Source organism: Rousettus aegyptiacus, unplaced genomic scaffold (genome assembly GCF_014176215.1).
Source record: "Rousettus aegyptiacus isolate mRouAeg1 unplaced genomic scaffold, mRouAeg1.p scaffold_m13_p_2, whole genome shotgun sequence".
Lineage (NCBI taxonomy): Eukaryota > Metazoa > Chordata > Mammalia > Chiroptera > Pteropodidae > Rousettus > Rousettus aegyptiacus.
The window spans coordinates 120913361-120929017 of record NW_023416295.1 but is presented as its reverse complement, the minus strand read 5'-3'; the positions used below and the strand labels follow the sequence as shown (position 1 = coordinate 120929017).

At 38.4% G+C, this 15657-nt stretch overlaps 1 protein-coding gene across 2 annotated transcripts in view; it reads left to right on the top strand.

Annotated features, from left to right (window-relative positions):
- Positions 1 to 15657, top strand: part of SRGAP1 (SLIT-ROBO Rho GTPase activating protein 1) — a 228488-nt gene that overhangs the window by 165533 nt on the left and 47298 nt on the right. For both annotated transcript variants that reach the window (XM_016139894.2, XM_016139893.2), the window contains exons 9-10: positions 9717 to 9914; positions 10641 to 10725. In XM_016139894.2, the coding sequence (XP_015995380.2) occupies positions 9717 to 9914; positions 10641 to 10725 (283 nt within the window). The remainder of the gene's footprint in view (positions 1 to 9716; positions 9915 to 10640; positions 10726 to 15657) is intronic.

Here is a 15657-nt window from a genome sequence, read left to right as displayed (position 1 = left end):
TCTAGACCAATATAGTTTGGTCAAAACCCATTGCAGCTTTCTGGCTTCTATTCTTTCTAGAAAAACCAAACCATCCTTTATTCAAACATATGCATTTAAGGTGCAACCACTGTGATTAAAGCTTCAATCTCTGTGTGACATCCCACAAATGAGCCTTTCCTAAAGAAAGCCGTTGCTCTCCTTGAGGTGTTCTGGTGCTTAGACATTAGGGTTTTGGCAAGAAATCACAAAATACTCGTCTAATGCAGTTTACCAGATCCTGTTAGGTCTACAGTTTGTGTATCTAGTGACTTCCAGGTTTTTTTTTCATGCATGCCCTCCTTCTGTTTTTATTTGGAAACAGTCTCTAAACTCTAGGAGAATGGTATGTTATACACAAGGTCAAAACTGGCAGCCCACTCACCTGTTTCATTTGGCTGCCATGGTTTGGCCCATTAAGAACAGGGAAGACTGGCGACTCTGGCCATGCATTGCCTCATGAAGGGAAAAGCTGGGTTATTTGAATTTCTCATAGCCGTAGGCATTCAGCTCCCGATTTTGTTATATTGTTCAGACCATTTATGTTACCTGTCTGGCCTGTGCAGGCCTCTGAGTTTGTGATGTTTCATGGATGCCCCTTTGAGCATGATTTGGAGAAGCACAAGGTCCTTATAAACTGATTGAGGCTGGCAACACTTTCTGAGGCTTAATCTTTTTTAATTTACTGTAGAAACAAATGAATTGGATTGTCCTAATGTTTCTTGTGAGCATGACTAATGGTTTATAATTTTTTGGCTATCAAACAAATTCACCATAGTAGAATGGGGTTTCCCAATAAAAGTAAGATTTAAATTGGATTTTTGACAATCAGTAGATTTTCATAGATACAGGAAGAACAGATGTTTCGATGTATTTCAAGGTACCCTGGTAAAACCTTGGTTTCCCAGAGCAGTTTGGTTATCACCCAGGTTCTTCTTGGGGATGAGCCGAAGTGAAGCTGAAGTCATGTGTCGAAAGGCCTTGAGAACCTACCTTAAGGAGTGTTGATACTGTAGGTCAGTTCAATTCTGTACAGTAAATATCTGTTAAGCAACTTCTGCATTCCACATATTTTGCCAGGTGTGAAGAGTACAGAGATGAATTAAGTCACAGTTAGCATCTGTCTAGCATGAAAGCCAGACTGTCACAAGTCATTTATATAATGCGAAAAACAAGATGTAACTTGGAAACAACATAGCAATCGTTGCTGATTTGGAGCCTTATGTAGCACTTTTCTCTACCATAAATAGAAAATTTGCCTCAGATCTTTCACTGATAGGACAGAAAATTGACATGGCATCAAACCAAACCATACTAGTAAAGAAACGTGTATAATTCTGTATAATTCTCTACTCTGAGCGAGCATACTTACTCATGAAGTCCAAATTTTACTGGACAGAATTCAATTAACTAAAAATAGTTATGACTGCCCAGTGAAAAGTTCAAAGTTGGGAATTTCATCAGGTTTACAAAAGCATGGAGAGTGCAGCTAAATAGAACACGAATCTTTTTACCAAATCTTAAACAACTGCAAATAATGAACAGCATTCAAAACTATAGGAAGCCTTCTTAGAAGGGAGTTTCCATGCTAAGAGCCCACATACCATATCTGGCCATGAATAAATTTTGTTTGCTCTGTAGTGCTTGATTTTTAAAAATTAGTTTCTGTCATTTAAAAATTGGAGGTTTTGAATTAAAATACTAATTTTTGGCTTCTAAAAAATTAGAAAGTCTTATTACACTAGACTTACATTTCTGCAGGATGACAACTGAACTGACTTGAGCTCAGCAATAGGTGCCTCCCTTAGACGCAGAATATGCGCTTCCTGTTTACTGTGTTCCCTACTCAGTCCACTTGCCTCCTTTTCATTACTTGCTTGGACCTTTAAGATATTGGAGTTTGCAGCACCTGCCTTCAAGAAGAGAGAGAAGTAAGCATTTGTGAAATGACCACAGTATACTTCATAAGTAGCAAAAGTTGAAAGAAGAGGTTTGAGAAGGACTTGGTTAAATTTGTGTTTGTTGCAGATTGATAATGGATCGTGACATTTATTGTCACTTCACAACTTTACTTTCACCTGTTGAAGCTTTTAAAATGAGCTTTTGGTTTTATTTTGCTGCAAACTTGCACCATTGGCACCTCACTCTTACAATTCCAGCTTCCCGTCATGAGTCAACAAAGGTTTATCAGTGTCCACTGTGTGTTGCACACATTGAGTTAGAGCAGAGCCTGCTGCCCACTTTGATTCCCAATTTGGGTGTTTTTTTTTTTTTTTTTTTTTTTACCTAGACGTATAACTTTTTATTTGAAACATTAATATACATTACTTTAAAGACACTTTAAAAGCACCTAAATCTAAATGGTCATTTATTTATACCTTTCTCACTGTAAACACTTTCCAAACTCTTTCCATCTAATGTTATACAGTCATGTCCGCCTTCTGAAAGTTTACTTTTAACCTTTGTCATAGGGATTTCAGTTTAGGCGTCATTCCTGTTGCTCCTTTCTTTCAAAGCCAGCCCGTGGACTAATTCCCCATGGATTGCATTTCCCTTTTCTTAGAGTTCCTCTTTCCTCTCTTTATACACAGCTGAAAAAAAAGACAATGGATTGTATAACTAGAGCAATTATGCCTTTCATATTTTTAGCACAGTCTTAGTTTTAAGTCGTTTGCCCCATTTTAAGACCATTTGTTCCAGTATTTGGTCCAGAAAATCGTTTTCATAAGCATGTCACTTCTGTGCTGTAATGAAAATCTCACATATAAAACAAGTCTCTCTTAAGTTATAGTAAATTTATCTCCCTGAAAGTAATGGAAAAGAGTGAAGCCTATGATTCCTTGATGAGTTTACAACAATGTTTAATGAACTGATAGCCCCAGAGAAATTTTTCTAGGACCACTTAAAATCTTCCATCAATAGTTTACTAGAGAGTATTTGAGACTATTCCAAAAATATGTTTCTTACACAGGATATTTTCAACAACATCGAACAAGATTTTAGGCAAACATTTAAGACAGTTTTTATGGCACAGGTAATTGATGGAAATAAGAGATATTTTGATTATCCTTCTACCTAGGGTAAACAATATTATACCCCCACCTCCTCCAAATTTCCCACAGTATCAATGGCCACAGAAGAACCCTGGGTTATGTAAATCAGTGACCAGGCCCTTATGGGCCATTGTCAGATTCTTTTAAGACTTGGTATAAGATGTAGAGCTTGATAATTTGGTGAATCAAAAATATGTTTCTGATTGTCTCTGTGGCTTTAACTTCATTTTTACTTATTCAGGTATTTCTTACTTACCTGCAACCTTCTGATGAGGTTAATAGTAAAAGCCTAAGTAAAAGATAACTGCCATTTATCCCTTGAATGACAGCATTATCGTGGCTAGAATTGAAAACAGGATCAACCCTTTCACTAAAAACACATATATTTTAGAAGCAGTGTATGTAAGTATGTATACACATACATATATATTTATATATATATTTACATATACGTATACATATACACATACACATATATAGTTTCAAATATGCTATAACTCACTGAAGGGAGGCTCTTGATCCAGAGGAATACCAAGCAGAATGAGGAAAGTGTCTAGAAATGGTCTAAAAGTGAGTCATGAGACAGGGCATCCCAAAGGAGATGGCAAGGCTCAGGATGACTGTCAGCAGTGAAACCACACATTGCTGGTGTGTGCTGAATATTCTTTTGGCATCTGTGGATTTGCAAGAAGGATGATTTCAACTTCCACCAGTCATTCAGTGAACTTTTTGGATAACCTGCTGTGTTCAAGCACCTTGCGAGTGACTAGAGAGCTATAAAGATAAACAAGCTGTCCCTGACCTTAAGTTGCTGCCCTTGTCAATTGGAAACATAGCCCTCTAAACAGTACAGTAGGTGTTTATGAGAACCATTTCTCATAACTGTTGGTGTCATGCTCCTCAGACCACGCTTAGTTTTAGGTCTACCCAGGAGGGTCATAAAATCAGAACCATGGTGGAATGTAGGAAAGCAAGCTTTCTCAGACATGGCTGAAGGCAGAGATGTTGTTCAGAGAGCCATGGGCAATGATGATGTTTTCTTCTTTGGCTTTAGTCGTATCATTGCTGAGAATGTATCTTGTTCGGAAGTCAGGAGTGCCTGGTATTTGTAAAAGTTCCCTTAAATGCAAATACATAAATTATTAGTATGAATTCCTCTGAAATGGTGGCAGGTCCCTCCCCAGAAGGTGGGGGGTGGTGCAAAACTTGAATTATTTTTTTTCAGTTCAGGCAACACCTTACCCAACACAGACAGGGTCACTCGCATCAGTACCTCCTGTTAGGGTATCAGGAGCAAGGGAAGGCCATAGCAAGATGCTCTGCTTCTTGCATTCTGTAGCCTGTGCTGGCAGTAAGTTTCTGTATCCTTGGTTAATTAGCTTTGGCAGTAATCCAATCTCTGTGTGTGCATGTGCGTATGGTCTCTTTCTGCTAATTTTTAATACATCTGAAATGATACAGTACAATAATTGACATACATCCAAGGTTGGTGATGTTGAGGAGTGAGCAGATAAGTGAAGGGAAGGCAATGCTGGGGGTCACCTTCACAAAAGCATTGATGAGCCTTAAAGGATGAACAGGCCTGCAGCAGGTGCAGGGTGCAAAGTACAGTGCCATAAAATAAAGTAGTGTGTATTAGGAGCTGAATTGTGTTCCCCCAAAATTCATATGTTGAAGTCCTAACCCTTAGTACTTCAAAATATATTCTTATGTGAAGACTGGGTCTACACAAGGAAATCAAGTTAAAGTGAGGTCATTGGGATAAGTCTTAATTCAACACAACTGTGTCCTTATAGAAAGGGGGAATTTGGACACAGAAACTTGGAAGACAGTCTGAAGAGCCACAGAAGATGGCCATCTGCAAGCCAAGGAGACGGGCCTAGAACAGGTCCTTCCCTCACAGCCCTCAGAAGGAACCAACCCTGCTGATACCTTGATCTCAGACTTTTGGCCTCCATACCTGTGAGGCAATAAACTGTTCTCTAAGCCACCCAGCCTGTGGTGCTTTGACAGCACCCCTAGAAAACTGATACATTGTGTTTGGAGAATGAAACCACCAAAACAACTTTCTTATTTTCTCCCATGATTGTAATGTCCTGAGAGAAAGAAAGGCAAAAGAGCCAGTCTGCAGAAGGCCACAGAAGTCTTCTCTCCCTGATCATTTGTTCTGATCCAGACCTCAGAGTCCAGGCTATGTGAACACTCCTCTACTGTAGTACATTCTTTGGGTTTTTTTATAATCTCTTTCCATGTTTTTAGCCTCTTCTACTAAACCCAACTGCATTTTCCTGCTGCTAATTAGGGAGTCATTACAAGCTTCATATTAACTTTCATATTTGCCTCGTTATCTTCCCCTTGTGACTTATTAACATGGCTTGTGTGTGTCAGAATCTAGTGTTATTGTCAAGAACATCACGTGGGATAACATGTAGTCTAGCCATCGTGTCTGATGTTTTCTGCCACATTCTTTATTCTTCCTGACAATTCCAAATTTAACCGTGTCACTCTTGCTTTTGAGAAGGAATTGAGAAGAGAAAAAGTGTTATTGACGTTGACAGGGGGTCACGTGTCTGCTGCTGGTACACAGTAGGGTCCACAGTGAACAGGCAAGGATTTTCTCTGGTCCCTCGGCAGATGGCACTGCTTCAAAGACCTTAGTTAGTCTGGTGCTGGAACAGAGTACACTTAAGGGTCCACGGGTAATGGGTTTATTACCAGATTCCTGAATAAATATGGAACCTTCCGGGTCATTGGACAGGTTCCTGGCAGCAGGACTGGCCCCAGACCACAGCCAAACACAGCTGGAACTGAGTCATGGGTCCGTTTCAGGGTCTATAGCCAGGACCAAGGTCTGCAGGCCTGCACAGATGGGCCTGTCCCTCTCCAAGTGCCTGGGTGACAGGACTGAGCCTGGAATGGACTGCTGAGAGGGACTGGAGCCAGGTTACAGGGCTGCTTCATAATCCACAGTTGGACCAAGGTTGGCGGGCCTGCCTCCAGGGGCACAGATGGACATGTCTCCTGCTGGTCCCTTGTGAAGCAGAACTGCTTTTGGACTTGCAGCTGAGCTTATCTGAAGCCAGGCTATAAGACCTCTTCAAAATCTGCAGTCAGGCCAAGGTTGACAGACCTTCCTCTGGAAGCATGGACAGCCCCATCTCCCATTGGGCTATTGGGTGGGCAGGACTGCTCCTGGGGCCACTTCAAGATCTACTGTTGGGCCAAGGTCAGCAGGTCTGCTTCCATGAGCACAGACAAATGTGCCTGCTGGCAAGTCCCTGCTCCTGGACCAGGGCTGAAAGGGGCTGGAACTGTATCAAGGTCAGCAGGCCTATTACCTCTGGGGCACAAGGAGGCGTGACTCCTCCTGGGTCCCTTGGTGGACAAAACTGGTGGCAGGATCAAAGCCAAACAGAACTGCAGCTGAGTCCACAGGGGCCAGGGATGTTTCTGAGTCTATAGCCAGGACCACCATTAGCAAGCCTGACACCCGAGCATAGACCTTTCTCAAACTGGTCCTTCTCAGCCTTGAGCTCCACCAAGATTTTAAAGCTCCTACTGGGATCCCAGAGCTCCGACAAATATACTTTTGTCCATGGATGGCTGCCAAGTTACTGATGCTATGATGAGTTATGAGCAAGAGACCTCTATTTTGCCATATTGTTGATATCGCCTCCAGGGTGGTATGTCTTTTCGTACAGCCAATAGATATGTAATTATGTTTTTCTTGAAGTAACTATGTACACTATTGTTTCATTTAGATGATCTTTAATATGTTTTTTCTCAATAGTATCTATCCCCAGGAATATTTACTAAGTCTGTGAAATTTCTTTGCCTTCTTTTTGTATTCCATCATATGACTTCTTTAAGCATCTGGCTTAGCACTGATCGCTATTGTTTCTTTCTTAACAGTACTTTTTTTGCTTAAAAAAATGCAATTGAAAATATATTTACTTCCTATAATGATGGACTGAGTCACTCAGCTGACTCTTTCACATTTCACTGTCCAGGACAAGGCGCATGGCCAAACCTAAAGCCCGTGGCACAGGGAACCATATGTTCACAAAAGGAAGAGCATCAAGTATTTTGAACAGAAATTTAAAAAAAAAAACAGTGATTCTGAACTATTAGTACCCCTAATGGTTTGGAAAAATAAACAAACATTCTCTCTGGAGGATGATAACCTTACCATAGACGTCAAATAACTACAGAAATGTCCAGCAAAAATAGCTAGGTTATATGAGGAGACAAGAAACCACAAGTGATAGCCAGAAGAAATAACTGAGAATAGAGACATAACTATAGAAACTCCAAGTATTGGGATTATCAGAAACAAATTGTAAAAGAGCTGCTTACTGTATTCAAGGAGATAAAAACCAAGCTTAGATTTCAGTAGAGAACTATAACCTGTAAACAGTGAAATAACAGATTTGAAAGTGAACCACATAGAAATTCTGCAACTGATAAAATGCAGTCACCCAAATTAATAAATCGGTGGATAATTTTAACAGTAGATTAGACATAGCCAAAGAGTGAATTATCAAAGTAGAAGACAAATCAGAAGAAAATAATCAAAATACAGCATGGAAAAACAAAAGGTAAAAAATGTGAAGAGAACAGTAAGAGATATAGAGAACACATTGATGTTTAGCATACTAATTAAACTCTCAGAGGAAAAAAAATGATAGAAAAAAAGTGGAGATAATATTTGCAAAGTTAAAGGCTAAAAATATATCAGAGATTGTGAAAAAATCACACCATTCAAGAATATTCTACCAAAAATATTCCAGGTAGAATATATTTTGAAATCCTTACCTAGAAACATCATGGTGAACTTTAAAAGCAGCTAGAGAAAGAAACCAGAGTTTATTCAAAGTAATGATAGATTGACAGCAAACTTCTCATTCAACATGAACATAGAAGCCACGAGAAAGAGCAGTGATATCTTCAATGTATTGAAAGTAAATACCAACTAGGAAAAATGTCTTTCATAAATGAAGGCTAAATGAAAGATATTTTCAAGTCAACAAAAACAGTTCACCACCAAAAAACTCACACTAAAAAGAATTTCTAAAGAGAGGGTGTTCTTAAAAAAACAAGGAGTAGAGATCAAAGAGTATAAAATATATGGATAAAGTTAAATGAGTATTGACTATATGTAACAACTAAGATCTTATATTTAAATATATGTAAATATTTACCTATAAGTCCTATTGTAATTCATTACAAAACAGCATAAATCAGGAGAAGTAAATGGAGATAAGATGTTCTAAACTCTGTACAGAGTGGGAAAAGGATAAAGCTATCAATTTATGTTAGACTTTGATAAACAGAAGTGGAGTATAACCTAACTGTGGAAGATAAATGTGAAAGATAAGTTAAAAAGCTCCTAGAAGATAACAGAATAGTATCTCTATAGCCATGAGATAGGAAAAAAAAAAAATTCTCAAGGATAGAAAAGGCACTAATCGTAAAGGGAAGGATTGTTAAGTTGATTACATTAAAACAAAAGACCAGTCATCTGGACACTATAGGAAGAGCGAAAAGCCAGGGCACAGAGTGGTAAAAGATTTTTGTAACATGATAACAAAAGACTCATATCTATATTTGTAAGTTAATAATAAAAAACATTCATAACCCAATAAAAAATTGAGTGAGTGATTTGAACAAAGTGTTTCCAAGAGAGGAAATCCAAATTGCTTTAAACATATGGCAATGTGCTCAGTCTCAATCCTCAGAGAAATGTGTTTTAAAACCACAATGAGGTGCCATTATACAACCAACACAATAATTTAAATTTTATAAGCTGACAACACCAACTTTTGAGATAAGGGAGCAACAGGTATTCAACTGTGCTTGTGCGAATACAAATTAGGACAATGATTTTGGAAAACAGTTTGGCACACCCTATAAGCAGCAATTCTACTCATGTTCATACAGCCTAACAAAAATGTGTTCATAGCGGTGTTATTCATAATGGTCCAAAACTAGAAGTAAGTCATCTATCATCAACAGTAAAATGAGTGAATCATGATGTATCCTTACAGTGAGTATCCAGCAATGAAATAGGAGCAACAAATGAATAAATCTTACCCCATAAAGTTGAGCAAAAGAAGCAAGGCAAAAATTATACCTGCTGTAGGATTCCATTTATACAACGCACATGAAGGGAAAAACTGATCAATGATGTTAGAAACCAGAATGGTGGTTACCGTTAGGAAGGAGAAAAGAAGGTGTGGTAGGTGAGAGAAGCACAAGGACACTCACAATGCGCTGTTTCTTGATCTGAGCAGTGGCCATGTAAGTGTCCGTTTTGTGATGTTCATCAAGCTATACACTTACTTTCTATATATTTCTCTGTATAATTTAATTTTCAATTTAAAAAATGTAGTCGAGAGAGCACCCAGTGATTCTTGAGATTTATGACTCAAATATAAAGCGCTGTCACCCTTAGGATAGCGTCGAAGAAAGCATTTCCTTATATTGGTGGGGTATTTTTTATCTGACTCTCTCCCCTGACAGACCTTGACCTTCTTAGGGCAGGGCCTGTGTCCTCATCTCTGCCTGACACAACGGATTCTCACTGCTTGATTGTGGGATTCACGAAATAATGTACTAATGTGAAAAGTATGTTTCCATTCCCAGGTTAAGAAAACAACCGAAGCCACCTTGCAGACAATACAAGATATGGTCACCATCGAGGACTATGATGTATCTGAATGCTTCCAGCATAGTCGTTCCACAGAGTCTGTGAAGTCTACTGTCTCTGAAACCTACCTGAGTAAGCCCAGCATTGCCAAGAGAAGAGCGAACCAGCAAGAGACTGAGCAGTTCTACTTCATGGTGCGTCAGTTGCTTCCCCAGCCACTTACGGGGCTCAGATCTGGGGTCCCCAGATGCTACTTATGGAGTTCCATCAGCATCACCTCGGGTTCATTATTAAAATATGGAGTCCTGTCTACCTTCGGAATTCTGATTCAATCGGTCTGGGATAGGATTTAGGAGTTAGTAGTTTTTAAAAGAGATGAAGACAAATTTAAAGAGATCTGCATTAATACAGAATTTTTAAACTTTAATGAGCATACATGTCACCAAAAGAGCTTGTTAAAATGTGGGTTCCTATTTCAACAGGTCCGGGGAGGGAGGGACCTAAGAATGTACCTCTAATAGGTTCCCAAGTGATGGCTGATACTGCTGGTCTGCCTCAGACCACACTTTGAATAGCAAGGTTCTAGGATCTACAGCAGTGGTCGCACCCTTTCTGGCACCAGAGACTGGTGCTCCCATGAGAATCTAATGCCTGACCTTCTGAGGTGGAGCTGAGGCGGTGATGCTAACGCTGGGGAGCGGCTGCAAATACAGATGAAGTTTCGCTCACTCCCCTGCCACTCACTTCTTGCTCTGCGGCCCAGTTCCTAATAGTCCATGGACCGGTACCAGTCTGCAGCCTGGTGGTTGGGGACCCCTGATCTAAAAGATAAAAGTGTCTGAGTTTTAGATATCCTATGGGAAGTTCCTTGACATTATTTTTTTTTTTTTTAAGTTAAAAGCAAATCTTTTCTTCTGCAGAAACTCAGAGAATATTTGGAAGGTAGTAATCTCATCACAAAACTTCAAGCCAAACATGACTTGTTGCAGAGGACCCTTGGAGAAGGTCAGTCATTTGAAATAAATGGGAAGATGACATGGATTATATGTGGTGTCATATGTATATTCCATGAAGTGTATTGATTGTGGATTTGTGCTTTAAGAAGCAGAGAACACTGTTTGGATTTGGCCTTATCTGTCTCTATAATAACCTGCTTCTCTCTGGAACTATTTTCTTGATGAGCCTGGTGCTAACCTTGGGGTTGAACAGTGAAGTCTAGGGAGGGCTAGATAGCCAACACAAAGCTCCTGAGGAAGGATTTTCAGAGCATGGTGCCTCTGACGGTAGAGAAGTCAGAAGGAGCTGCTCTTGCCCCTACCTGCTAACCTCGTAGTCACTGCTTCCTTCCCTTATTAGCCTTTTCCACCCCTCCAGCCCCACTCTGTTTTTTTAATAGGCCAATATTTTTTGTCCCATCTAATGCCTTTTTGGACCTTAGAAAGTAGTTAAATCAGTTTGGGTGACTTTTTTCTTTCCATAGGCATTGGTTTTAGTTGAGAAATAATCTCATTAGGTATATTTCTATATCTGATAATAGCAAAAATAACACTTACATAAGGCTTTCTCTGTACTAGGCATTGTTCTGAGGTATATACTTAACTATACACTATTGATTTCTCCATTTTTACAGGTGAGAAAACAGAGAGGAAAAAGGGATTATAGGCAAAGAGGACTACCAAAATGTTAACTGTTTCTCTTTCATCTTCAAGAAATTTAAAAGGAAAAAATAAATACAAGCAAAGTCCTTGTCTTAAGTGCCTCGTAGTCTGTAACTTTTACTCATTTTTTACTCACACTAGATCCCACTGGAAGTTTTAAAAAGTGAAAGAGAATATGAATGGGAGTGGGAAATGAGGGACTGAGTGTGTGAGTAACTTAGGCCAAAAGACATCACTACTCTTTGATATAAACTCTTGCCTCCTGTCATTCTAGAACCTTCCTTACCTGTAAAGACTTTTTTCACCTTATTTCCTTGTTTTCTCCAAAGGCCCTTTTATCCTCCAGGAATGACCTCATGGAGAAAGCTCATCATGACCTAAAACTCCACATATTACAGTTAGGATGCCAGATTGTAAGATAAAGGGCCAGTTTCACTTAGAAAAAAACATTAACATTTATACTACTAAAAAAATCTTAAAAAATAAAATAACCACACACAACATGTGAACTTTCATTAGATTCTGAATTAAAAAGTAAAAGTTACAAAAGGTATTTTAAGGACAATTGGGGAGATGTAAATATAGGCTATATATTAAATGATATTATTAAGTTAATGTTCATTTTCTTAGATGTGGTAGTATGGTTAATGAAGGAAAATATTCGTAAGAAAGGCTTGCTGAATGTCATAATGTTTGCAGCTTACTTTCAAAATGGTTCAGAAAGAAAGATCTAGGGGTTGGGAAAGAGAAAAATAAGGCCAATGTGACAAAATGTTAACGATTGGGAAATCTAAGTGAAGGGCACATGAATGTTCCTTGTGCTTTCAACTCTTCTGTAACAGAGGTTTCAACTTTTTTTAAAAGGATCTTTTTGTACTTTCAATAGATCTTACTCAGGACTTGTGCCCCGTGGTTTTTTTCTTTTTTCTTTTATAGTCATTAAAGGTCTCTTTTTTTCTGTCTTTTTTTTTTCTTCCATTTTGCACAAATGCCTGGGATTTCAGTTATACCTCTAAGATCAGGTGCAAGTCCCAAAGCATAGGTTGTCATAAGGGTGGACGAGTGCTTACAGGCAGAGTCCTTCCCTACAGGACTGGATACCACTTTAGAAATTGTGAGTTGGAAGGAATTAAGTAGTGGGAGAATTCATTCTTGGCACCACACGCGGATGTGTTAATACGCTTGGGATCTCATTCTGAGAATTTTATGTTACTCATTCTACATAGATTCTCCTATGTCTTCTGGGGAAAAAACCCCAGTGGTTAATATTATTTTGCATGCCATTATTGGATAGGACTATATTTCAGCCAGTTTGCTGAATCCATATGCCAGATTCCGTCTGTAGGTACTCAACTGTGTGAAGGTATATTGCACCTTATAAACTCTAAGCCATGATTTCCTCATCTTGGAATTTCTTTCAATAATTTCTGGTGTCCTAGTGACACAAGCTGTGTTCGATGTACCAGGCCTTCACCGAACTAGATTTATTCTGCATGTAAAACTGGTTGGTTCTCATCCGTTGGCAGTAGACATTCTAGCCTCTGCCCACTGGTTACAGACCTCTCTGCTCCTTAGGCGTGCCCAGAGTGTAGACTTGAAAGCACACCAGTTGTTGGTCACTGCCTGGGGTTGACACTGGCAGCTTTACCCAGAGAAAAGCCGAGCATGGAGAGCATGCTCTACCTTTTAGCTTGACCATTGTCAGGCTGCCGCCTTTCCATGTGAGCCCTGTTTGCGTTAATTGGCTTGCGTTGCGCCAGAGGAGACAAGGAAAGTTAATGGCGCCTGTCCCACAGTGAGACAATCCAGTGACGAGCCCTTAAGAAGGAATCCAAGTCTAGATTTGGCTAAATAAGATTAGTAGCACAGGACTAACTCAGAGGTTTAGCATTTGATTGTACACAAGTAAAACTCTTAACTGCAGACATGGGCCCGTATAACTGCTCACTGTGGGCAGGCTACCAGTGGCCCAGTACATACTTTGATTTACAACATTTCAAAGCACCTAGATTGAGCTCTAAAGTTGCACTGTCAAAGTTAAGAATTCCATATCTTTGAAATGTATTGAAATAGAAATAAAAACATGATTCGTTAAGATCAAAGTCGTCATCATCTTCATCCTTCAGCAACAGCTTACATCTTTTTGTGATGTCATTTATTTTTAAATTGATGAAGTTAAATTGAGCACCATAAATGAGTGCTGAAATTTTTTCTTTTTCTTTTTTAATAATGAGCCTTAATGTCCACATTGGCTTCTTTGTGTGCAACATGTGGAATTAAGGGGATGCAAATATCAGTGCAGTTTTTGCTAAACACAGAAAATTTGACACTCGAAGCTCGCTTCCGTGTTATATTATTTTTAGCCCAGGGCATGAGGTTCTGATGGAGGCATTAAATAAGTTAATCTCGCACAATCTATTGTCTGTCTTTGAGTAGGAGTATAAATATACTTTCAAAAGAAAAGATGGTTGTGAATAATTATGTTTTTTCTGAAAATCCCTGAAGTAGTTGTTATTAAGGAAGAAAAAGACTGGAAAGTAATGCCAGGAGTTCTTATCAATCATTCATCAGGGACCTTCATTCAGTTCGAGATGCGTGCATTTTAAATATTTTATTTAGTTTTATTTATGTTTTAAATCTCATTGCCACCAAATTATGTTTTGGTTTTCCCTTTTTCTCTGTGGAGATAAAATACATTTGGGCGTGAAAAATAATTCACTTCCTAATTCTCAAGTGAAATTGTAAGAGTAGTCAAATTAGGTGTTTGTATCAAGAACAAGATAATCCTGGGGCTTTGGTCATTTTTTTCCTCCAAATGGCATGTATTGGGGGGAAAGGGGGAATGAGTTGTCTGTTGTTTTTAATAATTAAGTAGCCTTCCAAAGAAAATGATTGAAATCTAATCCTCAGACCAGTGGAAGCTTTCACATTTCTCCGGGAAGCAGATTCTTCTAAGCTTGTGTGTTATTGATCTATTAATGATGATACTGATTAAAAAAATAAAACCTCATTTATCAGTTGAGACACACTTAGTACTATTAGCTGGAAAAAAACGGATGTGGTGGTAGTTATACTATGAATGATAGTTCTTGAAAGCTTGCTCTTAGTTCATTAATCAAAATGCATCTTTTATAGGTTTTTAATTTTTTATCTCATACTGTTAACTATGGATGGATGGAGCAAAACGATTTTAAGCCATTTTATACATGACCTTTTTCTAAATCTAGATTGGGCTATTTTAACAAAAATAGCAAATTTCAAAGTTAGAAAGCATTTCATGTTTAAGGAATTATTATTGGTATCTTTATCATTGAATTACTTGAAAGTGATTAACTTCTATTTTTTAATTTAATTGTATAGATATTTTAAAATTTGTTTAGTAATTTATTAAATTTCTTAGGTCTTCCAGAAAAAGTTGAAAATCACTTGATATCACCTGTATGTGGGATATAAACCTAAAAACAACAAATGAACAGGACAAACAAACAGACTCATTGACATGGACTGTAGACTAGTGGTTACCAAAGGGGAGAGGGGAAGGGGGAGGTCAATGGGGGGGATAAATAAATAAAATAACTTCATTACTGTAAAAAAAAATGAGATAGCACATTTATGCTATATGATATGTATGCTCAATAGGAGGTATAAATTATACTAAAAAATAAATGTGCAAGAAATATCACAGCACATTTTATAAATAAAACAATGGTCAATTTATTAGATCTTCAGTATTTTATATTTGGCCTTAGCCATATGGAACAGGTAGAACTATAAGTTATAATCCTCACCTTACTTCCAAGATCTTTCAAAGGGAATCTTGCTAGGGGAAGAAAGACATATTTTTTACAATATATTACTTGGGAGCTTAGGTCTAGAATTAAAACAAACCTGGACCCTAGTGCCAGATGCACCACATACTAATAATGTGACCTTAGGCAAGTCACTTGCTTTCTCTATGCTCAGGCTCTTCTGTAAAATAAGAATAATAATAGTATTTACTTCATAAGGTTGTGAAAATTGTAAATTAATATTTAGAAAGTGCTTAGAAGTATCTAATAAATGCTAAACACCATTGCTGTTTTTATCGTCACTACTAATATATTTTATATCATACTACTAGTTTCTTAACCCTCAACCCTTTAGTCATTCTCCTGACTCAGCCTGGGTGATCTCAGCTAGGTCCCGTGGCCCTAACACAACCTAAATGGCAGTGACTTTCAAATCCTAATCTCCAACCCTGTCGTCCTTCTGCACTTTAACTCTGTATATATAGCCAGAT